The following is a 26,956-nucleotide window of genomic DNA, read 5'->3' as shown; positions in this document are numbered from 1 at the left end:
ATAAACAGAACTTTGAGATGAAATAAGTTAAAATGTTAAAATAAGCATATTCTTTGCGATCTTGATGATTCCCTAGTCTGCACTTATTTCCACGATTGGAAAAGAGATTGTTGTATAGGACATTGGAAAAAAGACGTTGGCAATACGTTGGCAATCTATGAAATAAATCAGTTTTAATACGAAGAGCAGTTTTGATGCGTAAAGTCTTGTCTGATACTAGAAATGTTGAAAGTGAGGATTTAGTCATCACTTAGTCCCCCCCCCCTCTCCAATATTGTTCAGATAATTCTAAAAATGACAATATTTTGCGAAAACTTGTTGACATGGCAAGGTCCATTTGTATTTTCTTTCTTTATTTAATACATTTTTTTTAAGTCGTTACTCTGTCTCCAATGTGTGCTATTCCCTCCCCAATTTCCTATGAAAGGATGGACCCACAAACCTTGGAGGAGACTAGTTCAATTGGAAATCATAAGTTCTAGTAGTATTTTTAAGATTTGAAAGTTATTAGAGGGCAGCCACCACCACCCCCCCCCCGCCCCCTCCCCTGCCCTCATTTGCTACTCGAACCCACATAATCTCCCAAGACATCCGATAAAAATTCTTTTATAGGAATTTTTTTCGAATACTTAAAAGGTCTGACAAAAACACCCCTATGGATGACATGATCCCCACAGCCCTGGGGTAAAGGGTCGTAAATAATGTAAAAAGGGTACCTTACCTAATGTTGGTTTTGGAATCGGTTGAAAACTTTAGATACCTTTCTCTGATCAAAATGATCAAACTTTATGTTGTGTGTGTGGGGGGGGGGGGGTTAGGAGGCTGAGAAATGACCCAGGAAACGTTTTCTCCTTGGAAAGTTTGAAACTTACCTTCGTTAACCCTTGGCTGCTAGGAACTTAAGTTTCTAAATAAATTGTTCTGGGGAGAGAGGGGGGGGGGGGGGGTTACGATACATGCCCCCTGAATCAGAGAGCTCAAAACGGGCAAAAAACTTTTCTTAATTGGCTTGACATTTCTATCTCTCATTCTTTGGCTAATGGACCTCAGTGTAGAAAGGAAAATAGGAAAAAAATTGATTCTCTCCCAAATCGGGGCCTAGCAAAAGGCCCAGAACTAACAACCGTGTATTTCTTAGCCAGTTCGTATGGAAGAGCTGAACATCGTTAATCTGTATTAGTTCATTCAATTAAAATCTCTAGTGTTTTCCTTAAGTGCCGAAAGTAATTGGAGACAAACAGCCTCGCTTCCCTGGCCTATTTTATATTCCTCCCCCCCCCCTCCCCCCCTTGCTCCTGTGTATATGATCAAAATTTTAAGTTGGTGATTTTCTTTCATGAACGCCAAAATCTAATAAGTATACCTTCATTGTCGCCATCGCCCCCAGAGCCCCAAGGACAGTGACCATAAAGTACATAAATTACCCAGTATTCACAGATAAGTTTTACTAGAAAAAGTGGCCAGGTTTGTTCTTATTTGTCTGATCAGCTTGAAGCGCCTATGGAACATTCCCATACCCAAGTAAAGCACAAGAAGTTATGTGCACCTCAGTTTTCAGATTGTTGGCACTATCCTTAAAACGGTGCGAGGGATGAATTTTAAACTTTCTGGGAATGTTGGGGAGAGAGGGTGAAGTGGACCTTCAATTTTTGCTTAGACATGGGGAGAGATAAATATAAAAACACTGTGTGTTCAGGTCATTGTAATAGCATATCTGTTGTATCTCGGAAGGGCTTGGAGGATGAAGTTAAGGTACTGTTCAGGTACTGTTAGAGAAAGGGATTGGCAGGGGGGGGGGGGCAAGAGAAATTAGTTTTTTCAGAGGGGGGAGAGTTGCTAAACAAATTTCATCTGTGATCCACCGAAATGTTGTTTTCACTTTAATCTGCTACAGAAATAAGAATTTTCTCACATTTAAGTAGCGAGGTAAATCAAAAGATATTATATGATACGAGGCTATCAAAATAACATCTGAAATTTCCGGAATAACTTGAAGGATCATATTGTTCTAGTTAGTGTTAGAGTGACCAAGTGCACCCTATGTTTTGCATCGGGGGAGGGGGAAGGGGAGGGGACAAAAGTGTTTTTCTCCAATCCACCTAAACATTTTTACCCTTTAAGCCCCTATAGGACCTACAATCTTTTCATAGTTGAGTAGCGAGGTAAATCAGAAGACACTCTTTGTTGCCAACTTATTAAATCACCCTAAAAAAAAACAGGGAAGGCTTTTGGGATTAAGTGGGAAATTTCAAGGAGGGCTGTAGGAGGGTGGGTAAGTGGAAGTCAGATTTTGAATTGGGGAGGGGAAGGGTGTAAAGATTTGGTCTTCAATTTGTTTGAAATTTTGGCTCTATGATCTCCTGTTTGACTAGAATGTGTTTCCTGTGAAGTAGCGTTGTAGATCAAAAGGAACCACGTGTACCCAGGTTATCAAAATAGTGTATCCGTATTGCCCCAGGAACAGGTTGGGGAATAGATTTGAAACTTCCATTAGATGTTGGTGGGGGGGGGGCATTTTAACCTCGAATTTAACTTGAGGGAGGGGCATTGGTAAGTCGGAAGAAACTATCTACGTAGGTTATCAAAATGGTATATCTGCTTCATCTTGGAAACGACAGGTTGGGGTTGACCTGAAACTTTAGGGGTCGTAGGGGGAGGAGGATGCAATGGGAGTTTATAATTTATATTTAGAGGGAGGGATGTAGGGTGGATAGGGGGGAAGAGGAATAGCACCTTTCAAAAATATTGAAGATCAAATGTGATAGTTGGAATTTATTAAGTAGAAAATCACACAACCATGTCTTAATAAATTAGAAAAAGTCAGAATTTTTTTTAATGAAAAAGACCTCCATATGCACCTATTACTAGTGGATGTCAAATTTAAAAAAAAGGGTAAAAATCAGCAAAAAATGGGCTTGGTGGGGCCATCTTCATTTTGTGAATTGGTGAATTTTCATGTTGGTTACTTTGTCTGTCGAGTTAATGTTTAACAGCCTTCGCAGGCAGCTGTTTTCGTAAGCAGTTAGACGTTTCTCAGCTGCAAGTTTTAGCCGCTCGATTGCTTATGTTAGGACCGAAAGGACGTTGCCACGGAACAACCACAGTTTCAGTTGGAGCGAGTATTTAGTAGACCTTAGAATGATCCAATTTCTTTGAGTACTGAGCACGGCAAGGTCTAGGGTGGAAAAAAAAATATTTTATTTGATATTCTTGGTGCCTTGTCTGTGAATTTTTTTTTAACTATATTTGGTAATACCTTTATATACAGTCACTATTATTTCATTTTATTTATATAAACGAAGAAAAATTCGAGGCGGGCATATACATAGGACAACAGTGGCTCCTTTAGTCCCCTGAATTTCTAATGATACTGAACGTGACTTGCCTTATTTTGTATTGGATTGATCCCTTTTTCTTTTTTTTACCGTGCCAAAACAAATATCCAGTAAACTCAAGTTAAAGATGTCAGGAATGCTTTTGATTCTAGAGTTTTAAGCAGTTTTGATTTTAATTTTTATTCAAGCCCAAAACTCAGTCTATTCCCAGAACTGCCTCAGTTTTAGGAAGCAATTAACCAATCACATTTAAAAACAATAATAATTTCCATCCATGTTACTGTATATTCCGTTTGATGAGTTCGGTCTTTTTTTTTTTTTTTTTTTTTTTTTTTTTTTTTTAGGTGACCGTTATTTCTGTTCTCGTTTAAGATAAAAATTTTATACTTGTCCTTTGTGGATGGGGCAGGATGTACTCTTACGTCATATGTACTCTATGGATATTTCTTTCTTTAGGTACGTATGGAAGCACGGAATTGTGCCCCGTCAGGTAGATATTGTGACATCTCCATCAGGGGAATTAACATGTGCCAGAAGAAATAAAAGGACCTCTATCACGTTCCGGCAAATGCGAAGCAAACCTTGCGAATGTCCATACCTAGAATTCTGCGATCGCAGTGACAAGGACGAAATAGATGACCAAGTAGCAGACAGATTAGAAAATCTTCATGTACACAAGGTACGGTTGGTGAAGTACCAAGGACATGAAAATACAGACGTTTTTCGCCGTAGGGACGAAGGGGAAGGGAGGTTGAAATCGGTCGGTGATGGGAGTTTATATTGGTCATTATTATTTTGCTTTATCTTTTTTCTTATTATTTCATATTTTATCTATTATTGTTTTGTGGTCGGTTATTTTACTGTTATTGTTGATTTTGTAGGCTATTTATTTGGACTTATTTATAGTAGATTTAATTGAATATTTGATTTAATAAGTAAAAGTTACGTGGACTTTCGTGCAAACAATCAAATCTTTTTCTCCAGTGCAATAATGTTTTTCTTTATTTATTTATATGGAGCGTTAAAATTAAAAATTTGAACTTGAATTGGTTCATACCTAAAAACAGCCATTTTTTTTTTATTCAAAAATTATAAAGTTTTAGGTCGGTGCTGCATTCTCGTCAGTGTTGGCACGCTGAAGCGTAAAATTAAGCAAACAGGACCAATTAGTTAAATAACAATGCCTTTTATCCGTAAAAATTCGAGAAATAACGATCTGTTTATACTTTGAAGGAAAGCTATGAGCTCTCTGGGCTCTTGAGCTCAAAAACATAGAGTCATCTCTATGTTTTTGGCTCTTTATTTCGAGTTTTTACTGTTCTTGGTACTGAGAAACATATTTTGTATTTGGTTGTCTTTTCAGACTTACTGTCCGTAATTTCTGTAATGTACTCATTTCATAGAAAATCCAGAGGTTTCTGGCAATGAAATAGTGTACCCTAAGCTCTGAGTTTGACGCTATTTTTGAGAAATAGGGTAGAATTTCTGCTTCATGAAGACCGAAGAAACTGGACTTTCATGGAGAACTTTGTTATTTAATTTGACTGTATTCATTCAGGCGGATAAGAATCATGTAGAACATATACTTTCAAGTCTTTGGAAACTTGGTGAAACGATCTGAAATCACGCATATCATCAGTCGAAGAATTTTACTAATTTTGTCATGAAATCTGCAGCCAAAACATAAATGTACTTGAAGTTTAATTTTTAAAGGCAAGACAGTAAGCTAAATGCAGTAAGCAACCAAAAACAAAAGAAAAGATAAGCAAGAATGGGGTTTTATGAGGTCAACAAAAATGCTAGATAAAACAAAACGAATATTTCGAAAGGACAGCCGCCTCTCTTCTTCAGCGGCTAGGAAAAAGTTAAAAGGAAAGCTAAAGAAAAAGGAAAAGCTAGGGAAAAGTTAAAAGGAAACATGCTCACACTATCTGATCGAAAAATAACATCCAATACTACTCGCACAACACTAGATCACTGACTAAATTGAAAAAAAAAAAAAAGCTATTCGCTAGGTGCCAAGCCAATTAGCTTGCTTCGAAAAATACTATGTAAGATTTTGTCTTTTTTTTTAATTAGTGCTTCTTTTGCACTAACCCTGTTCGATCTGAGGGAGTGAGACCAGATGTTCCCTTTTTATTGTGAAATTAACACAGAATTTATCTTAGGGATGAATAAACTATCAGCTTCTCGTTTAAGACGAGAAAACCAAAACAAATTTAAGTATTATTAAAATCACCCCTATTAAGAGTCAAACATGAATTTTGATATTTATGGATTTCAAACGCCTTTCTGTATTGCTGGACTACTCCCTTGTCATGCGAAATTAAGCTAGCCTGGTCAAATAGAAGGTGAGGGTACGGGTGGTCATAGATATACTCAACAAGGGCTGACTAAAAAAATGTTTAAGCCCTCGCTGATCATATCTATGACCACCATAACTCTTTATTTGATTTGACGTCTAGCTTACCTGGTTTGACCCCCCCCCCTTGAGATTTTATCCTATACCTGAATTAGTGTAAAAATGCATACAAGATCTAGGTTATGCACGTGGATTTTAAAAATCACTGAGCTGTTAAATGCTTCCTTGAGTGGAATAAACAATGAGACTATGTAATTAGTCAGAAAAATAATTTCTTTGTATCTATAGAGGGTCTTAAATATATTATCAATGTCATTAATATGTTCCCGAATTTTAGACTAAGTTTTGGCTGATCGCCTTTTGAACTTCGCAAGTCGTTTGGTTCAGAGTATAATATTTTCTGGGGTATATCATAGCCAGAGATACCCGAGCATGATTACGCGAGGAGAGCTTTGTTACCCGGAGTATTAGTGCTCCTGAAATCCCAGGGTTGCCACCGTCAGTAGGAATTTACTAGATCTAGTAAAAAAAAAATCTAGTAAATTTAGAGGATCTAGTAAATTTCCTGAAATTTAGTAAAAACTAGTAAAAAGTCTTGATTTATAGTAAACAAAACTTTTTTTTATTTACTATAAATTGAGGGAAAAAAATTATCGTAAACATGTGACGGCTTAAAATTTTTGCTTGTCTGTTTTACAATTTGCAATTTTGCTTGCCTGTCTCAGAGACAGACAAGCAGTCTCTTATTTTCATAAACAGACAGTTCACTTCCGGCGTCTAAAGGTCGACAAAATCAGCTTTCTGTGTATCAAATCTTACCAACTAAAAATGAAGCTGTAATGACACTTGGATTTGTGATGATGGGGAATCTATTGGAACCAAAACAAAAGCAAACGAACCAAGTTGATTAGGTGAATCTCCTCAGTTTAAAAATTTTTATTGAGGAAATAGGAGCCTGCTGAGAGAAATTAAAAGTAAGTAGAAATGTAACATTATATATATATATATATATATATATATATATATATATATATATATATATATATATATATATATATATATATATATATATATATATATATATATATATATATATATATATATATATATATATATATATATATATATATATATATATATATATATATATATGGACTTGTAGGTTTCCGGAATTTTCAATCATACTATGAAAACGAAAGAAAAGAGGAAAGGAGAAAAAAAAGAAGAAAAAATGAAAGACAATTGAAAATCCTATTGATTATCCTCCTATAGTAAATATCGATGCTTGATGGTGCAAAAATTTTTTTGAGCATTTAGTAAAAACAGATGCGATCTAGTAAATTTTTCCTCTCCGATTTAGTAAATTCTTCTAGGTCAGGGTGGCAACCCTATGAAATCCTTATTTTTACAGCATTATGAAGGCAAAAATCTGTTGATGTTTTTTGTAATTGTAAATTGGTCATTGTACAACAATTGGACTTGTCTTTTAAGACTCAAATATATAACAATTATAGACTCGAGTCTTCTGAGACACAATCCTATCAATTAGGTAAAACTTAACCCTATTGTATCAAATACCCTTTTGGATAATGGACATAATTACGAAATGACATTATAATTCAATATAACTGTAAATATACAATGCTTTTGACCCTAGGATGCCGAGGAAAGCGAATGAAAAAAGTTGACGGAAAGTGCTAGGGTCAAAGTTGACGGAAAGTGCTAGGGTCTCAGTAGCACCTGAGGAAAGTGGGGGCCACTATTGAGGGCCGAAGTCTAAAGCTTCAGACCATAGCAGCCAAAGTGAGTGACTATTTTGGTAATTACAATATTAAACAAGCAGTATGTATAATTTTGTTGTATTTTATAACGGTTGCAAAAATTAGTGTCAAATAATCAAGTAAATATGGCCTCAAGAATTCTGCAATAGATTATAATTTGATTGTAATGTTTAGTTATACGAGTATTTAGTTATTTAAAGCGATCTAATTTAATTTGCAATAAAATAAGAAAATAGTAGCATAATTAAAAATTATAATTGAATTCAAGGCAAGTGAAAAAAGAACAGAGATGATCCGGAAAAAGCAGGAAGCCTTGAAAAGAATCTGAAAACAAATTTAGGGGTTTCTATATTCTTTTAAAATTTAAACACGGCTTGGATCACAGATAGAAAACAAACAAATTAGATGGCATTCATGTAATTTATAGTAAGAAAAAGAGCAACAATGCTTGTCCATACATCAAGACCGTAGGGGGTTAAACCCCCCCCCCCCCGAAATGCTTGTCTGACTCGCAAAAACGTAACAAAAATTGACATAATCAAATTGTGTATGTGTTTTTGAGGTTTTTTTGTGGTCCCCCCCTAAAAAAAAAAAAAAAAATTAGTAAACCCTCCTCCGAAAACCAATCCTGGGTACGGCCTTGCCGAACATACTGCAATATTGAGATAAAACCAACAGAAATAGTAGCCCTTTTTAGAAGGACTGCTTGAAGGATCGAGTTCTCTCTCAAAATTCCAATTGTCTTGTTAAAATATCAAGCTAGGTATCATTCTACCCTTTTTGTTGAAGGTATACGACGAAATTGCTCCTCATTTTAGTGCGACGAGGCACACTCCCTGGTCTGGCGTCACTAAATTCTTATCAGAAATTGAAAGTGGATCGATTTTACTAGACGTTGGATGCGGCAATGCAAAATATTTTGGCCTTGGAAGAAATATATTCGAGGTGATGTCTCACCGATTTCCTGTCTTTATGCTTTCTTTTTTTTTTCTTTGCTTTTCATTTTTCCAAATCTATTTTACTAGACGCTGGATGCGCTTATGTAAAATATTTGGGCTTGGGAGAAATATTTTTGAGGTGATTTCCTACCGATTTTTTTTTTTTTGCTTTGTTTTTCTTTCTTTTTTCTTTGCTTTTGTATTAGCTTTCTTTTTCTTTCTTTTTTCTTTGCTTTTTATTTTCCCAGAGATATTTTGCCAGACTTTGGATGCGTTTATGTAAAATATATTGGGCTTGGAAGAAATATATTCTAGGTGATTTCTCACCGATTTTCTTTCTTTTTCTTTGCTTTTTTTCAGATCTGTTTTGCTAAACGCTGGATTCAGGTATGCAAAATATTTTCGGCTTGGAAGGTGTATATTCGATATGACTTCTCTCAGATTTTTCTTTTTATTGTTTTCTTTTTTTTCGATCCGTTTTTGTAGACGTTCGGTGCGTCAGTGCCAATAATTTGAGCTTAGAAGAGACACATTTGAGGTGAAGTCTGTCAGATTTTTCTTTTTCTCTATTTTGTAAAAATCACAGGGACAAATCGTTAATGATTTTACATATAAAAAAGAGAAAATTTTGTTAATATTTTTAGGTTTGTATATAATTTATATTAGAGGTAATGTATGTAAAGGCTTAAGTCTTGTCACCTGTTACAGGTAAAAAAAAGTAGACAAAAAAACGTGATCTTGACTTTTTCCCACCAATCAACAGACATTTTATCAAGTGTTAAAATTTTAAACCCCTTCGTCGATTTTTAGTAAAAATTTGCTTTATGATTTGAGCCTTTTGACATGAGAATTAAAAAATACAATTTTAGACAAAAATCAATTGTTTTACCTATAGATTGCAAATATGCATCACACTTTTAAGTGATACATATTCACACCCATTGAAGCACCAGTTACAGTGTCAACAAAATCTGATCTTTTGAATCGGTTAAGTTAAAAGTTAAATAAAAAAAAAATATGAAAAACTTGGATTTAAATTTCGAACGAAAGGAACATATATATGTAGTTATGGAGTTTTTGGTAATAGTCAGCGCCGATTTAAAAACGAAAAACAAAAGGTGCTAAAAAACTAGCAAAAATTAGCTGTACATTCATGGTGGGGGAATGGTCAATCTATTCTTATGCAATTTATACATAGAAATTTTGTGTGTGATTTTACCCTTTTGTATTTGCGGCCCCAGGTATAATTAAATATCTGATTTGCCGTTACTCTCTTATCGAGATTTTTATATTACTATTGAATTCTCTTTTGAAAGAGTCAACAGAGAAACTCTTAGGGATAACTTCCTGAGGAAGATTATTTCAAATGGAAGTGTAACGTCGGATGAAGCTGTTCTTCAATTTCTCGGTTTACCAGCCTCAAGATAATTGGACCGAACTGTGTGCCTTCATGTCAGTCATGGTGGTTGGACAATTGGGGACACAATACAAGAGAGCTCTAGAGAAGGAGGTGAATTTAAGTACTTGTAGAAAACAGACATCGACGCTACGTCAAGCCCCTCATCAACAGACTGGAGAGTCGTGGGGAACGATTAAACATGCCCTATTTCGGATCTTCTGCGGTGATTCTAAAAACCTTTTCGAAGTACCAGCACACAGCGGACACCCATACTCGGTGCTTGGTCTGATGCAAGACTTGTAACGTGGGATGATCTAGATGAGTAGTAGAAGGTTTTAACAGCGAAGGGTGATCCCCAGGTTTCTTGTGCAGGAGGTTCTCATCCGATAGAGGCAGGTGTTCCAAGAGACCTCTGCAGAGAAGTGAATTCTAAGGAGACGAAACTCGTCGATATTGTTCATAGCTTCGTTCAAGAAGATGAAGTCGGGGTGTATGCGGGTACTTTTGATAGGGAGATCATCAGCGTTTTTGTTTTTGATGGATTGAATTTGAGCATCCAGGCATCAGACCACTTTCCAGTTTACAAAAGAACTGTCTCTAGTGGTAGGGATGGGTTGATTGAGTCTTCATGTTTTGGAATGACTAAATGAGTTGTGGTATCATTGGCAAATTGATGCACAGGGCTGGAAAGGTTATACCCCATGTCATTATTGTGTTACTATTCCTGATAAGTCTGCTATTGAGATTCGAAGGGGCAGATCGGATTTCAAGTTCTTGTCGACAGTAAACCATTAGTAGAGAAAATAGCCAGTTTGTTCAAAGCCAATAATCGAGAGACAGCTGTCAGTGTGCGATCTAAGCAATTCACAGGTATCATCAAGCACGTCCCCCCGGGATTCGAAAGTGAACTATGATCGGCCGTACCCAACTGCTCCTTGACTAAAACTGTGGCGCATTCTGGAAACTTAAGCTCTTCTTCTGTTCGTCATAAGCTTATCTAGATGATGCATTATAAAGCCGAGTTAAGATCGGATATGAGGTGAATTGGGTGGAAATTTTCCATTTCGTTCCTACAAGATGTTGCAACTGTTATCAATCCGACGGACATTTGACGATAGACTTTAGCAACGCTGAGGTTTGTTCCCATTGTGCTCAAACCGGTCATAGATCCTCGCGTGAATCGCCATGCTATAATGAACTTTGTTGCATCTCCTGTAAGTCGAAGAAGCGCAATTACTACTCGTATCGATGTCCCGAAAATAGTAAACTGATGCTAGAAAAGCCGCGTGGTAATAGTTCCACTAACCATGGCTAGTTGTACCAATTTATCTGTCATATCGTCGAACATTAATGGTGGAGTGAGCCAAAAGCTCCCACTTATTGAGCTCTCGTCCAGAATAACGGAGTGGTGTGTCTGCAAGAACATTTCCTTTTGACAGAGCGACTTTCTTTATTAAACGTACAGAATGCGGCGTCAACTGCCATCTCAAGTACGATCCAACGCAAATCTCGTAGCCGTCCTAGCGGTGGCCTTGTTATACCTAGTCGGTTCCAGGTTCAAATTATTGAAGTCATTGATCGCTTCATTCCAGCTGTCATCACTAATTTGGCAATAATAAACGTATACCTACCGATTAATTATGGTGATCAAGCATATGATACTCTCTTTTCCTCTTCTTGTTGTGAATTGTCCAAATGCGCTAAGAAGATACTTAGGTCAATCCGAGGTGTCTGATCAACGGAGACTTCAATGGTGATCTTACAGGTAATAATTGTCCACGTACTGAATTAATTAGAGACATTCTACTATTTTCTCGGTTCTAATAAAAGATAAAGACTTCAAATTTATTTATAAGGCTAGTTCGACATCTAAACTGAATCACGTGCTGTTTTCGGGAATTATTCCACCATGTAACTGTGCTTCATGACCATGTTACCTGTGATAACCATCTTCCTATACGTGTTTCTGTCACCCTGACCCGCAAACAGGAGAACCGAACTGAAAATAAATGGCATTAGCGGAAAATTTAGAAGAAGTTGAATGTGCCAATGTTTCAGGCTACGTTTGACCATATATTAAGTAAGATAAAATTACCATTTCATCTTCTTCAAAGTAATATGGGTTTGAGTAATAGCGAGCTACGACTACAAATTAACGCCTACTGTGAGGAAATTATTCATGCTCTTCAGTGTGCTGCTAAAGCGGCAATACCCCTGAAAAAAGTTAGAAGTAATACTTAAGTCTGGCAGGTGGAATAACACTTCTCTCGAAAATGCCTGCTCAAGTTATAAGTGTTGGTTGCGTCTATGGATTGAATGCGGATGGCCTAAGTCGGGTGTACTGAACTCTGTGTGACTATTTACAAAGAAAAGGTACCGTAAGGTCCTTGAAGAGCATCTAGCTGCTATTAAGACCGTTAACGCTGAAAAAGTTTTAAATGACCCACAACCTCTTTTAAAATTCCGGTCTCGTAAAACTGTGCGTTCTGGTGATGCTCCCCAATGTATACCAGTATACCCATATACCAGTGTCAGAATGGGTCTCCCATTTTGAAAATCAGTTTAAAAAGCCAAATAGTAAAGTTGAAAGGGTTTTGATGCACAGTTGTCCGAGCTTCTGGTTTCCAAACCGAGACCTAATGGGGTAGTGGTTACACCGTCTGGTATTAGGGCGATAGTGCATAAACTTATGAAAAAAAAGCTTTCTGCAGGAGCGGACAGTATATGTACACAGCACCTGAGGACCGGGAGTGATATGTTATATAGTCATTTATCATTAATTTTTCAGATCATTTTTAATACTAGTATTGTTTCTGATTATATATGCCTTGGTGTCGTAACACCTATACTAAAAAAGGGAAAATCGCATTCTTCTTGCTCGTCATATAGGCCCATCACGGTTTATAGTGTTTTTGAGAAGGTTTTCGAGTTTTCGATCGTAGATCGGGTAAATCAGCGTTGTACTATACCCCCATTTCAGTTTGGGTTTTAGTCGCGGCTAGGATGTTTCCATGCTTTGCGAAGGTTATGTTCTATTCTTCAAGATACAGAGGCGTCGGGGAGTACGTTGATATTAGGTGCATATGATGTGACAAATGCTTTTGGATCACTTCTCCACTCTCAAGCAATGTTTGAATTATATAACCGCGGTTTTAGCCTGGACGTGATAGTGCCTCTTTAACACAAGTATCACCGTCTGAAGGTCAGGCTGAAACTCGGTGACTCGTTCGCTGAAGAAGACCTCCCCGTTTACGTTGGTATAAAACAAGGAGCAATAACCTCCCCGACCATTTATAATAATGCCGCTCTCCCTGCCCAGGTTCTTCTTCTGGCCAAGTTGTACAGTAGTATCGCCCTTCCACATATACTGTATTTAACACCTTTTTGGGACGTTTTGACCGATGTTGATAAGCGATCTCTGCGCAAATCTTGCTTTATGCTTGCGAAGTACCTTCTACAAATCCCTAGATAGTTTAAAAACCGTTATATGGTTCGACGTTTCGGTGTTACGGAGCCCCTCCTTGCAGGGGACTCTCAGTTCGAATGTTTATTGAACCGGCCATCTTCACACCCCTGGAAAATGATACTATTTTGATTTTGTTTTGATGTTTATGTTATGTGTTCATAGTTCGGTTTTTTTTTTTTTTTTTTATTTCTTTAATTTTAATAATACTCCCTCGCGTTTTGTTGTTTAACTGTATGATGGGAAATAAATATTCATTCATTCATATACAAGTTTATATATCACTGTCGTTTCACCTGAAGATGTGTTGCTAGTCCTGTTAATTATAGAAAAAATATAAATACGGTAAACGGGTCTATGGCCAGTAAATAAGAATGAAGAAAAAAACAAAAACGAATATTTAGCCCGTATCAAACATGGCGTCTTTAGCGTAGACAAAAAAATAAACTCAAACTAAAAAATATACATACAACTAAAATAGACTCACCTAAAAATATAATATACAATTGCTTCAAATTTGGCCCACTTTTGTGTTACTTTTGTGAGGTGGTTTCACGAAGGTAGCTCCAAATTGTAAATTTGAAGCAATGGTATATTATATTTTTAGGTGAGTATTTTAGCTTTGTGTATTTTTTTTAGTTTTAGTTTATTTTTTTGTCTACGCTGAAGACGCCTTGTCTGATACAGTCGAAATATTCGTTTTTATTTTTTCTTCGTTTTCATTTACGACCATAGACCCGTTTATCGTATTTATATTTTGTCTGTCATGGCTGGCCAATTCGGCTTTAGATCTGTTAATTATCATACTTAACTTTTAAGTGTTTTTTTTTTATACCCTTCCTTATGATATTTTAGAGAAGGTTCTTTTGCGATAATCTCTATTTGACATGGCAAAGTACGCTGAATATAGTTTTTTTTAGCTTTAAATCGTCTTTTTCTATAAAATGAAGTAAAATACTGCATGTGGCAATTTTTTGTGGCTGACTGATTGTTATTATCATAATCGAATATACAACTGTCCCATAAAGATTTTTTGCCGTAAAAGCCGTTTCCCAAGTATTGTTAACTTAAGATGGCTCCTTAGAACCTAGGAAGCAACTAATTTTAGTAGCTGAAGAGATGACTTAAAACCCCAGGGTGATTCCCTTTGTAATAATTGTATTTTCTAACGGAGATGGGGCTTTATTGCCTCCGTTGACTAACTGAGTCGAAAATTTTTGTGATTATTATCTAATTTTTTTTTTTTTTTTTTTTTTAATACAAAAAGTTTAATAGGGACGGTATTTCCCTTGAAGGTGTTGCTGTTTCTGGGAATCAACTAGTAGTTATCTGTTGCCATATCCTTTTAGGTTTTTTTGTTGATTTTTCATCCAGTTTTTTTTATTATTTATTTATTTGTTGAATAAAAAAAAACTCTCTTACCAAAAACTTACCAAAACACTTACCAAAAACACTCTTACCAAAAACACTTGCCAAAAACACTCTTACCAAAAACTCTCATACTACATATGGAGGTCTTTTTCATTATAAAAATCAAATTCTCGATCATTCCTAATTTAACAAATATATGGTTGTGTAAGTTTCTGCTTAACCTCTTTAGACAGTCGGATTACATTTTCAATGTCCTTGGTACTTAGATATTCTGAGGAAATGGTAGGTAGGATCTTGGAGACTCTTTTTAAGCTGTGTACGTACCTGAAACACATAAACCAACACCAACGTGTTCTTTTTATTTCATCACATTTATCGTGCATGAAAAAAAAAGTAACTCATTCAAATAAAAATGTGTCCTTTCATCACCATGATATTTTTGGAATCCAAATCAAAAAATTTCATGAGACTTAGGGGGTCTGGCACTTGAAATTCTTTGTCACAAATTGCAGTCATATTTTTATAAAAATAAAAGTACAATACAAATAATTTTTTTTTTTTTTTTTTTTTTTTTTTTTTTTTTTCTCCAAATTTGAAGTGCATTAAAACTATGAAACATATAATTCATCTTGACCTTTGAACGGTTATTAAATAAAAAAACAAGTTTTTTTTTAACAGACAGCAGCGAGTAGCGACACAACTAAAAACGAACATAAATCAGTTCTTACGTGAAAGGAACGATCCTCTCCCCAGTGACATAATGATTGTAATAAAGTTTTTCTATTTTAAAAAGAGTGGTGTTGTTGGAAAGTATAACTGTGTAGTAGATAGTGATGTGTTGAGGAGGGGAACGACCCTTTCATATACGACCTAATATCTGTTCATTTTAATTTTTAAGTTCGTTCCTTGCTTTCAGTTAAAAGAACTTGTTTTTTTTATTTTTATTTTTGAACGTTTTTGAATAAATGCAGGTTTTGATCTTGGCTCACTGTACATGAATAATTAAAACAAAATTTGCATATTTATTTTACTTTTATTTGGTTAAATGGCTTTCTCGAAACTTGTTTAATTTTATTTACGAATGTTTTTATTAATAATGAATATACGTCACTTACGAATTAACTTACGTAACGAACTTCTACATTCATATATTTTTAATACGCATATTACAGGGTGCACCCTCTTGTCAATACCTTTCGCTTTAAGCTAAACTTCAAATTTTGTTCCAGTTCTTTAAAAATGACCGCTTAACAAAATAGGCCGTTAATTAGAATAACTAGCTCTGATTAAAGTACTGAAGAATCGATGGATTCAAGAGCGAGGTAGTGACGAGAGGGTGAACCCAATCATATATGTAATATTTTCTGTTTGTTTAAGGTTTTATGCTGCTCCTTACTTTCAGTTGAAAAACTCGTTTTCTTTTATATTTAATCTCTGATTTCTTTTTTTAATAATGCTGGGAAGTCCGGCGTCCACTTCATAGCAATGTCCCTTCCCCCATGAAAACTTCCTTCATGGAAAGATCCTCCCGCATAACCCAAGACCCCGCCCCCCACGACCAGAAAAAGTCTCCCCTGAAAACGTCTGTATACTTCCCAATAACCAATGCTACATGTTAACATTGGGTAAAGTTCGTAACTTTCAGCCCTACCCTCGGGAACTTCGGGGGATAAAGTCATCCTAAAAGACATACTTATAATATTTTCGAAAATTCTGAACAAAATGGCTATCTCAAAATTTTGATCGGGTGACTTTGGGAAAAAATGAGCGTGGGAGGGGGCCTAGTTGCCCTCAATTTTTTGGGTCACTTAAAAAGGGTACTAGAACTTTTAATTTCCACTCCACTGAGCTCTCCCACGATATTCTAGGACCACTGGGTCGATAAGATCACCCCTGGGAAAAAATATAAACACGCACCCGTGGTCTTCCTTCTGGCAAAAAATGCAAATTTCCACATTTTTGTAGATAGAAGCTTGAAACCTCTACATTAAGGTTCTCTGATACGCTGAATATGAGGGTGTGATTTTTATTAAGGTTCTATAACTTTTAGGGGATCTTTCCCTTTTTTTTCGAAAATCAGCCCAATGTTCTCCTGCGCTTAACTTTTGATGGATAGGATTGAACTTGATGAAACTTATATATTTGAAATCAGCATTAAAATCTGATTATTTTGATGTATCTATTTGTATCAAAATACCGTTTTCTAGAGTTTCGGTTAGCATTGAGCCGGGTCACTTCTTACTTACAGTTCGTTACCACGAACTGTTTGAAAATCAGAATTTTAAAAAAAGATTGAATTTTGTTAGTATCGCCAGAGAAAAAATTCATTGTCCTATTCTTCTGTGCTAAAAAGTGTTTTTTTTTTTTTTTTTTTTTTTTTTTTTTTTTTTTTTTTAATTCTGTTGGTTTATTTTTGCTGCAGATTTTGGTTAGCCAATCATATTAGCCCTTGTGCATATGTAAGAAACGGAAGCCAAATATTTCTTTGTTTTTTACATGTTGATTTATTTACTCGTCAAATTTTGAGCAAGCAAAAATAACCCAAAATGTCATTGGTTCTTTTTTATGAAATTTTAAGCCAGTAAAAAGAGCAAAAAGGTTTTCGAGTCAGAACATTTTTTAAGTAAGCTCTCTGTTTCTCTGTATTATTACTAAATTTGTCGTTATTCATTTGAATAAAGATTGGCTGTGATAGAAGTGAAGGCCTCCTTCATATTGCCCATGGGAGGGGCTTTGAAGTATTTGCCACAGAGTGTCGTTCCCTTCCATTTCGTTGTGAAGCTGCGGATTATATCATCTGCATAGCTGTAATCCACCACCTGGCAAACAAGGTAAGCCTATTTTAGACGTCTGTATCTTCAAAATACAGGAATTTTGGTAGAATCCTTATTATTCATTTGAGTTCCTCAATTGCCAAATCAAAATAAATTTTGACATCAGTGCCAAAGTACTTGGGGGGCATGTTACACGTATGACGGAGGATAGACTTCCTAGAACCGTACTAGAATGGCAGCCACTAGAATCCCATAGCAGAGTATGATCGAAAAATATCCTTCGTCAAACCTATCAGCGGGACCTCAAACAAATCAATACGACGGCTCAGCCCAAGTGGGAAGATATATGGGCAGCAGCACCTATGAGGGATGATTGGCGGCTCTTCCTGGATGCCCTGGGTGCCTCTGGTAGCACAGGAGGAACTGAGGTCTAAGGTAAGGGCCAAAGTAACTGATTGACTCAGTTTTCAGCATTCTCGATGTTCTGAGGGGGATGTGCGAAATACCAAAGAAAATACTGCTATTAAATTTGTAAATTTAATGCTTAATTTGTTTGTGTGTGGTTTTTTTGGGGGGGAGGGGGTATTTTTTGTTAATTGTTTGAAAGTTTGACATTTGGAGAATTTTTTCTTCTAGATCTTTTTTAGGGTGGGGTGGTTAGACTTCCGTTCCACAAAATGAAACAAAATCACATAAAAATATCTGAATTGTTTTTAGGCATAAATAAATTCTGAAGTTTTATGAAAAAATTATGTGCTGTGTTTTTTCCTGAAAAAACGCTGAATTTCATATCAGGGAGGTGAAACGTATTTTATATTTTGTATGATGGTTCTAGGGGTGCTGCTGAGCGGATCCAAGGTGTTGTACCTCTACAACGTAGTATATGTGTGTTATTTTGACGTTTAAAGAGTTTCAAAATTTCACTTCAAAAGCAATTTTCTTTCCAAACAGTTCGTGGTAACGAACTGTAAGTAAGGAGCGACCCGGCTCAATGGTAATCGAAACTCTAAAAAACGGAATTTTGATCCCAGTAGATACATCAAAAGAATCACATTTTAATGCAGATGTCAAATATATAAGTTTCATCAAGTTTAGTATTACCCATCAAAAGTTAAGCGCAGGAGAAAATTTGGCTGATTTTCGAAAAAAAGGGGGAAAGATCCCCTAAAAGTTATAGAACCTTAATGAAAATCGCACCATCATATTCAGCGTATAAGAGAACCCTTCTGTAAAGGTTTCAAGCACCTATCTACAAAAATGTGGAATTTTGCATTTTTGCCAGAAGAAAGATCACTGATGCGTGTTTCTTTGTTTTTTTGTTTGTTTTTTTTCCCAGGGGTGATCGTATCGACCCAGTGGTCCTAGAATCTCGTGGGAGGGCTCATTGGAATGGAAATTAAAAGTTCTTGTGCCCTTTTTAAGTGACGAAAAAAATTGAGGGCAACTAGGCCCCCTCCCGAGCTCATTTTTTTCCCAAAGTCACCCGATCAAAATTTTGAGATAGCCATTTTGTTCAGCATGGTCGAAAATATGAACTATATCTTTTAGGATGACTTAATCCCCCGAAGTCCCCGGGGGGAGCGCTGAAAGTTATGAACTTTACCCAATGTTGATATATAGTATTGGTTATTGGGAAGGATACAGACGTTTTCGGGAGGAATTTTTTCTTGTAGGTGGGAGGGGGGTGGGTCGAGGGTTATATGGGAGGATCTTTCCATGAAGGAAGTTTTCATGGGGGAAGGGACATTGCTATGAAGGGGGTGCCGGATTTCCCATCATTATTAAAGAAAAAGATCAGAAATTAAATAAAAAAAAGTTTTTCAACTGAAAGTAAAGAGCAACATGAAAGCTTAAAACGAACAGAAAATATTACGTATATGATTGGGTTCACCCCCTAGTCAGTACCTCGCTCTTTATGCCAAAGATTTGTTAGTACTTTCATAACAGCTATTTATTCTAATTAACGGCCTTTGTGATTAAGGGGTTATTTTTAAAGAATTAGAACAAAATTCGAACTTTAGCTTAAAGAGGAAGGTATTGACTAGGGGGCAATCCCCCTAATATACGTATTAAAAATATGTAAATATAGAAGTTCTTTACGTAAGTTAATTCGTAAGTTACTTGTATTTATTGCTAAGAAAAACTTTTGTAAATAAAATAAGACAAGCTTCGAGAAAGCCATTTAACCAAATAAAAGTAAAATTAATATGCAGATCTTGTTTTGAACATTCGTGTACGGTGAGCCAGGATAAAAACCTGCATTAATTCAAAAACGTTCAAAAATCAAATAAAAGAAAAACATGTTTTTTTAACTGAAAGTAAGGAACGTCGTTAAAACTTGAAACGAACAGAAATTATTCCGTATATGAAAGGGACTGTCCCCTCCTCAACGCCTCGCTCTTTACGCTGAAGTTTGACTTTCTCACAACTCTATTTTTTATACAATAAAAAAATTTAGCGTAAAGAGCGAGGTGTTGAGGAGGGGACAGCCCCTTTCATATACGGAATGATTTCTGTTCGTTTTAAGTTTTAACGTCGTTCCTTACTTTCAGTTCAAAAAACTTGTTTTTTTTTTATTTAATATCATAGGCAGCGCAGTAGCGCTGCCTAAGTAAAGAACGATGTTGGCACAATGTTTTGTTTTTTTTTCATACCCGGGCACTTCGTATCGAAGGAGTTGTCGTAGATACTTCGTAAAGGGCTCATTCGATTGGAAATTGGGGTGGTTAGTGCCCTTTTTAATAGTCGAAAGTGATTAGTGATTTATCAGTGATTAATAGTCGACTTTCCCAAGTGACCCCTATGCCTTCCCAAGGCCAGAAGATAATTTGTACTTCACTGAAAAAAATGCAAATGAACGTGCACTGCCAGTTTAATATACATATACTGATATTTAGTAATCAAAATGTTAATACTCTTAGATTCATCAAAGCTATAAATCTAAGAACATTTACATTTTTTCAGTAAAGTGCAAATTGTGATCTGGCCTTGGAAAGGCATAGGGGTTTTGAGCCCAACTTATGTTAATTTCTGCTCGTTTTGAGTTTGACTCGGTTATTTATTGTAATTTCTGTTCGTTTTCATTTATTTATCGATGCTGATTTGTGGTAGTTTCACGCTTGGTAGATTATTTTATTTTATTTTTGCTCATTTTTTGTTTAATGGGGTTCTTTACTTTTCTTTGAAAAGCTTATTTTGTGGAAATTTTTTTTGTAATTAATAACGTTATAAGTAAATGCAAGCATCGCACTGCATTTTGTCGTGAAAGAACTAAAGAATTCCAATGAACAGGGACTTTTCGAGATATTATTGAAGAAGTTCTCATTTTCTGGAAATGTTGACTTTTGTAAGTTTTATTTGATTTATTGAACTGCGTCTATGTTTCAGGATCTTTTTTGAGACTGAAACAAGTGGACCTGGCCTCAATCCCCGAAATAAACAGAAAGGAAAAAAATTTTTAAATGTTCTTTTCCGGTTTTTTTATGGCAAAAAAGTATTTCCCCGAGTTTAAAAAGAAAACTCCGGTTAATGGTTTTTTATTTCTTTTTTTTAATGCTAAATTCCATATCAGGGGTTGGGGTTTGCAAGAAAGCTATAGATTTTGGAATCTAGGATCATCTGGATTTGTACTTGCGTGTTTAAATATGGTTGATTTTACGCTAATGGTGTTTTCGCTATTGTCGCTATTTTAATTAATCTAACAAGAGTGGAGTTTAAAATAAAAATAAGTCTTTTATATAAAAAATTTGTTTTTAAAAATATATTTTAAAAGACAATTTCTCTTTGCTAATGATATTGGTAGATACCTTTCTGTCATCCAAGAACGAAACACTTACGGTAAATGAGCAATTTTCCAAGGCATTTTGGAAAAAGTTTCTATTTATTGGAATTCTTGACAATCTTATATTTAGTTGTTTGAAATTTGTTTTTTTTTCTCAGATTTTTTTACTCCTAAGGGTGATTCCCGTTTGTTTAAAAGTTTTGGGGACTGGTGCTATTGGACTTGGGCCCATTTCTGGTTTCTCACCACCTATGAGATATAACTCTGTCCGATTTTTATTCTATTCCACTAGCTAAATGAGACAGATTTATAATGGGTGTTTGACCACTTTTGTACAATGTTAAATTATGATTAGAAATTCTATCTACGTTTTTCTGACGATATTTTAAAAAAAATCTAGTTCTTGTAAGGCAAGAAAGTAAATTTAGCATTGTTTAGGTGACTGTTATTTGATGCCCCTTGTACGAACCCCTCTCCTTTGGCCTCCTCCGTTAACTATGCCACTTTGTTCAAATAAACTTAAACATCTTCGTCCACTCAAAACTGTGGCATCATTAAATACTTTTATTGATAGGACGAGAGTTTTAGTTTCGTACCAGAACGATACCTATTTTTGCCAAATTTTTCATAAAAGGTGGGAATTATAAGCATTTGTTGAGACAACGAATGCTTATAATCTATGGCATCGATTATATATACCTGTTAATTATATTATTATTTTATATATCATTCAATTAATCATTTATATATTATTATCATAAAATTGATATTTAGAAAAATTTAAAATTATTTAGAATAATGTTAAATCAATATTTAAAATGAATATTTAGTAATCATAAAATTAATATTTGGAAAATTAAATTATTTTTATATAATTACTTTATATATTATTTGATGATATTTTTAATATAATACAACAGAAACTAGGAATCACATTCTCTGGCATTCTTCTATAAAGGTTACTTTATTGAGTTACTGATTTGAAAAAGAAAGTGTCTATTTCATACGGATTGTAACTCACAAAATAATACAAAGACTAATAATATTAATAAAATATAGTCGAAGTTAGGCTGCTAAATTTTGCAAATATTTTGAAAAGATCGGTCGAAAAAATTTGCAAATATTACGCCTGTATAAGCAACTCGGAACTAACGGGGAAAAAAAGACTACAAGCAATGTGCAAATCTAAAAATGTATGCATTAAAAAGGTGATCCTTAAATCCCTAGGTCACTGAGACCAAAATCATGGGGTCATGAGGGGACCGCAAGAAAACAAGTCAATGAAAAGCTCCCCAAAAAAGGAACCAGCAAGCATTAGGTTGACGGCGGTCCCCTTTCCTGTACGAAACTTTAAAGATTATTTGAAAATAATATATACATTTAAAGAATATGTCTTTTATTGTGATTTCATATTTCATGTTTAGGTGAGTTTTTATTTACTGTCACCTTCGGTTACATAAACAAAAAAAAAAAAACAGACTGATATCCATACAATACCTATGATAAACTGTATGCTGGGTAGAAAACAACTAAAACTAAAAATCAATTTTAAAAAAGAAAGCCTCTATCGTGTGAAAGTTTCCCTGCTCGACTGGAAGCTTTCAGATATCAGCCATAATAATATGCTTTGATAGTTTTTTTTTATGTAATTAATGTTTTGTCTTCTCTTTTCATGTATTTGTTACTCTGCTATATATCCTCTGCAAGCGTTTGGTAACGTTTTTGGGGTCTAGTTGTTATTTAGTTTTTTAAAATAAATTTTGAATTGAATTGTTATTAGTGCGTTAAAAAAAAGAAAATCCATCTAGACATAATTAAATAAAAAAAAACAAGTTTTTTTAACTGAAAGTAAGGAACGATGTTAAAACTTAAAACGAACAAAAATTATTCCGTTTATGAAGGGGGCTGTCCCCTCCTCAACGCCTTGCTCTTTACGCTAAAGTTTTTTTTTTATAAAAAAAAGTTAAGAGAAAGTCAAACTTTAGCGTAAAGAGCGAGGCGTTGAGGAGGGAACAGCCCCCTTCATATACGGAATAATTTCTGTTCGTTTTAAGTTTTAACGTCGTTCCTTACTTTCAGTTAAAAAAATTTTTTTTTTTTTTAATTTTTGAACGTTTTTGAATTAATGCAGGTTTTGATTTTGGCTCACCGTACATGAATAATTAAAACAAATTTGCATATGGATTTTACTTTTATTTGGTTAAATGGCTTTCTCGAAACTTGTTTAATTTTATTTACGAACGTTTTTATTAGTAATAAATATACGTAACTTACGTAACGAACTTTTATATTCGTAGATTTTTAATACGTATATTAGGGAGTTCGCCCCCCAGTTAATACCTTGCTCTTTAGGCTAAAGTACGAATTTTTTTCCAATTCTTTAAAAATGACCCTTAATCACAATCAGTTGATCAGTTGAAACCAGTTGAAAAATTTGTTTTTTTTACTTAATTTCTGATCTTTTTCTTTAATAATGCTGGGGAATCCGGTACCCCCTTCATAGCATTGTCCCTTCCGCCATGAAAACTTCCTTCATGGAAAGATCCTCCCATATAAAAAAAAAAATAAATAAACACGCATCCTTGATCTTTCTTCTGGCAAAAAAGGCAAAATTCCACATTTTTGTAGATAGGTGCTTGAAACCTCTACGGTAGGGTTCTCTGATACGCTGAATATGATGGTGTGATTTTAACTTTTAGGGGATCTTTCCCCTTTTTTTCTATAAATCAGCCAAATTTTCTCAGGCGAGTAACTTTTGATGAGTTATACTAAACTTGATGAAACTTATATATTTGAAATCAGCATTAAAATCTGATTCTTTTGATGTATCTATTGGTTTCAAAATTCCGTTTTTTAGAGTTTCGGTTACTATTGAGCCGGGTCGCTCCTTACTTACAGTTCGTTACCAAGAACTGTTTGATATCAAGAAATAAGATAAAACAAAAGCCAAACAGAATATGGCATTGGACTTAACAGTCAGTGAGGAAGTGCAACGGGGAGATGTAGGCCAGTCATCCTGTGCTTTCGCACACCCTTCCTGTTTAACTTCCCCAGACGTCTCCAAATACCCATTTAGAGTTGGGTTGACTCTGGCTGGGCTTATAGAGTCACACCACTGACCCCCGTTCTAAACCAAATAACCTGCGACACCAGGACTCGAACTCCTGTCCTCACGGACAAAGATTAAAAAGAAATAACATACTAATTATCATCAAATGTAGCTTTCGGCAGTATACTCGAATTCCTTTAAGGGCTTCTATTATAGGTCCAATAAATGTAAGTAATAAATATATAAATGTCAAGTCATTAAATGGATCATTGACCAGTCGTTAAAAATGTTGAAACGTATTTAAATTGGTTCAACTTACAGTATTGTTTTATTCTAGGCCCGTCGTTTAGCCGCTTTAACGGAAATGGCGCGAGTCTTGAGGCCAGGTGGCCGTTGCCTTGTGAGTGTTTGGTCCAAAGATCAAACAAATACGAAATACTTGCAGGTATTTGTATTTGATTTTTATTCTTCTTATTTAAAAATTTGACAAATAAATTGAATTTATGAACTGGTCTGAGGTGGCTCGTTGCAATCTCTTGCAACCGTAGGAGCCTCGTATTCGTCCTCTTACTATGGGAAATAACGATCGTATATAATCAGATAAAGTCGGAAAAATGTATCTAATGTCTATTGCCCCTCTGCCCTAATGAATTGGTGCTCTAAAAATTAGGCTTGAAGTTTGTGTGTGTTCAAATAGAAAGTAAATAAAGCTTTAATCAGCAATGTTCAAACCTATCCCCCCCCCCCCCCGAACTCTCAAAACCTACAGAATTTAGTTCATTTTGCTAGCATTTCGTCTAGGATACTCCAGTCATCTGCCGAATTTAACTATATGGAAGTTTTATTTGCGAACGAAGCCACATATCGGAAGCCACGTGACTAGCCTTGCGATATTATTATATTTTAATTTAAGTAATCTGGAGTCAAACTCTTAAGTCAGAACCAAGCAAATCTGAAATTAACAGAACTTCTTATTCAATATAAGTAAGCAATGGTTTAAGTAAACAAAGAAAAAAACGAAAGTCGAGAATGGGGTTTTTATAACACCAACGAAAATACTGGAAGAAACAAGACACTTATTTTGGGAGGACAACCACTTCCCTTCTTCAGTGCTATAGGAGGAAGGGGGCTGATAGCCCTCCAATCTGTTTGGTCACTTAGAAAAGGGCACTAGAACTTTTAATTTTGAATTTTAATAGATCTTTTAGGGCTATTTGTTCAATACGGTCATCCTTAGTGGAAACCAAACGAAAAAAAAAACACGTATCGGTGATTATTGCTTGACAAAAAATTCAAAATTCTACATTTTGTAGATAAGAGCTTCAAACCTCTGCAGTAGGGTTTTCTGTTTGTTTTATAGGCGGGGAGGGGGACAGATGCCTCAAAGGTAGCATTTTAATGCCAAAATATCCCAACTCTCATTGAGCCTTCAGATAAATATAGAATTAGTTCTAGGAAAGGAGGGGGATAGATATTGATATCCCTCTTGATTTCCTGAATTATTTCTGTTCTGCGTCTTTATTATGAAGTAAAGAGTTACATTAAACCCCCCCGAAACGAGCAGAATTCATTCCGTATTGAAGGGGAGCTGCCTTCGGAGAATGCCCTTTCTTTCGGAAATAGATGGTTCGAGTCCCTTTCTTTGAAAGTAGGAAGGTATTAGAGGCCAGCTAGCCGCTGTCCTACAATCTTTTTATATCTAGTCCTTTTTTTTAACCCCTTTGGAAATTCAATAGATATTTCGAGGTACCCATTTTATAATTTCTGTGCGGCTGCTCAATTTTGCATGTGAGGGAATTTTCACCCGGGGGCGTTGGAAAGAATATCCGGAGAAATTTTCCCCGGGGAAAGTTTCCTCGGGAGGGGGGGGGGGGGTAATAGGCCTAGTACCGTTTTTTCCGGGTCAGTTCTTAATCAAAGATTATCTGGTCCACTAGCACGTTTTTTATATTTGTAGGAAAGCCGAGTTCCTGAGGAAGATAAACATGGAGAATTCAGTCTTCCAATCCATAAGAATAGGACTCAATTCCTTCATGCTGATGTCCTAGTTCCTTGGACGTTAAGGACCAAAGAAACGCCGTTGGAAAGTTCACCTGTTTATCACAGATTTTATCATGTTTTTGAAGGTCCTGAATTCAGAGCACTATGTGAAGCAATTCCTTCAGTGAAAGTCTGCAGTATATTTCAAGAACAAGGAAACTGGATTGTGATATTTGAAAAACAATAAAGAACGGACTTCGATTATTGTTAATATAGGTTGGCACACAAAATAAGTTTACTAACCTAAATATAAAAACGGGAATTGTTTCCAGTTCAATATAAATATAATAAATTATCGGTACTTGTTTAGTATCCAGTAAACACGCGATGAGTGATGTTTCTTTAATCCTAATGAAATAAAACAAAGTATCATAAAAATAGAATAGTTCAGAAACAAATTTGGCTATATATTTGCACATTAGGGGGGTGGGGTAAAGCATAGCATATATTAAATACGTAACCTAACCTAATTTAGGTACCTTTTTTTGCCCCTTCAATCCCAAAAAATTAAAGTTTAAATGTCTTTCACGGGGTGAGCAATACCTCACTAGGCAGCGAAAACCTGTTTTTCATATAGCATCTTTGACATTTTGATGCGGTCTTTCTCACGTGTTTACTGGATTCTAAACAAGTGCCAAACTATCCTAGGAGCAGGTGCTCTTA

At 35.4% G+C, this 26,956-nt stretch overlaps 1 protein-coding gene across 4 annotated transcripts in view; it reads left to right on the top strand.

The window, feature by feature from the left end:
* The window catches only part of LOC148945522 (tRNA (carboxymethyluridine(34)-5-O)-methyltransferase alkbh8), a 73,557-nt gene extending 47,063 nt beyond the window's left edge, over positions 1 to 26,494 (top strand). For 3 of the 4 annotated variants that reach the window (XM_089098692.1, XM_089098695.1, XM_089098693.1), the window contains 5 exons: positions 3,792 to 4,014; positions 8,268 to 8,423; positions 17,331 to 17,480; positions 24,591 to 24,698; positions 26,211 to 26,494. In XM_089098692.1, coding sequence (XP_088954818.1) covers positions 3,792 to 4,014; positions 8,268 to 8,423; positions 17,331 to 17,480; positions 24,591 to 24,698; positions 26,211 to 26,480 — 907 coding nt within the window. In that variant the 3' untranslated portion in view covers positions 26,481 to 26,494. The remainder of the gene's footprint in view (positions 1 to 3,791; positions 4,015 to 8,267; positions 8,424 to 17,330; positions 17,481 to 24,590; positions 24,699 to 26,210) is intronic. The other variant, XM_089098694.1, reaches the window with a different exon arrangement.
* Positions 26,495 to 26,956: the final 462 nt, after the last annotated feature.

This window comes from Artemia sp. Qi Xiang Cuo, chromosome 13 (assembly GCF_049724085.1).
Source record: "Artemia sp. Qi Xiang Cuo chromosome 13, ASM4972408v1, whole genome shotgun sequence".
NCBI lineage: Eukaryota > Metazoa > Arthropoda > Branchiopoda > Anostraca > Artemiidae > Artemia > Artemia sp. Qi Xiang Cuo.
This window is presented reverse-complemented; position numbering and strand designations above follow the sequence as displayed.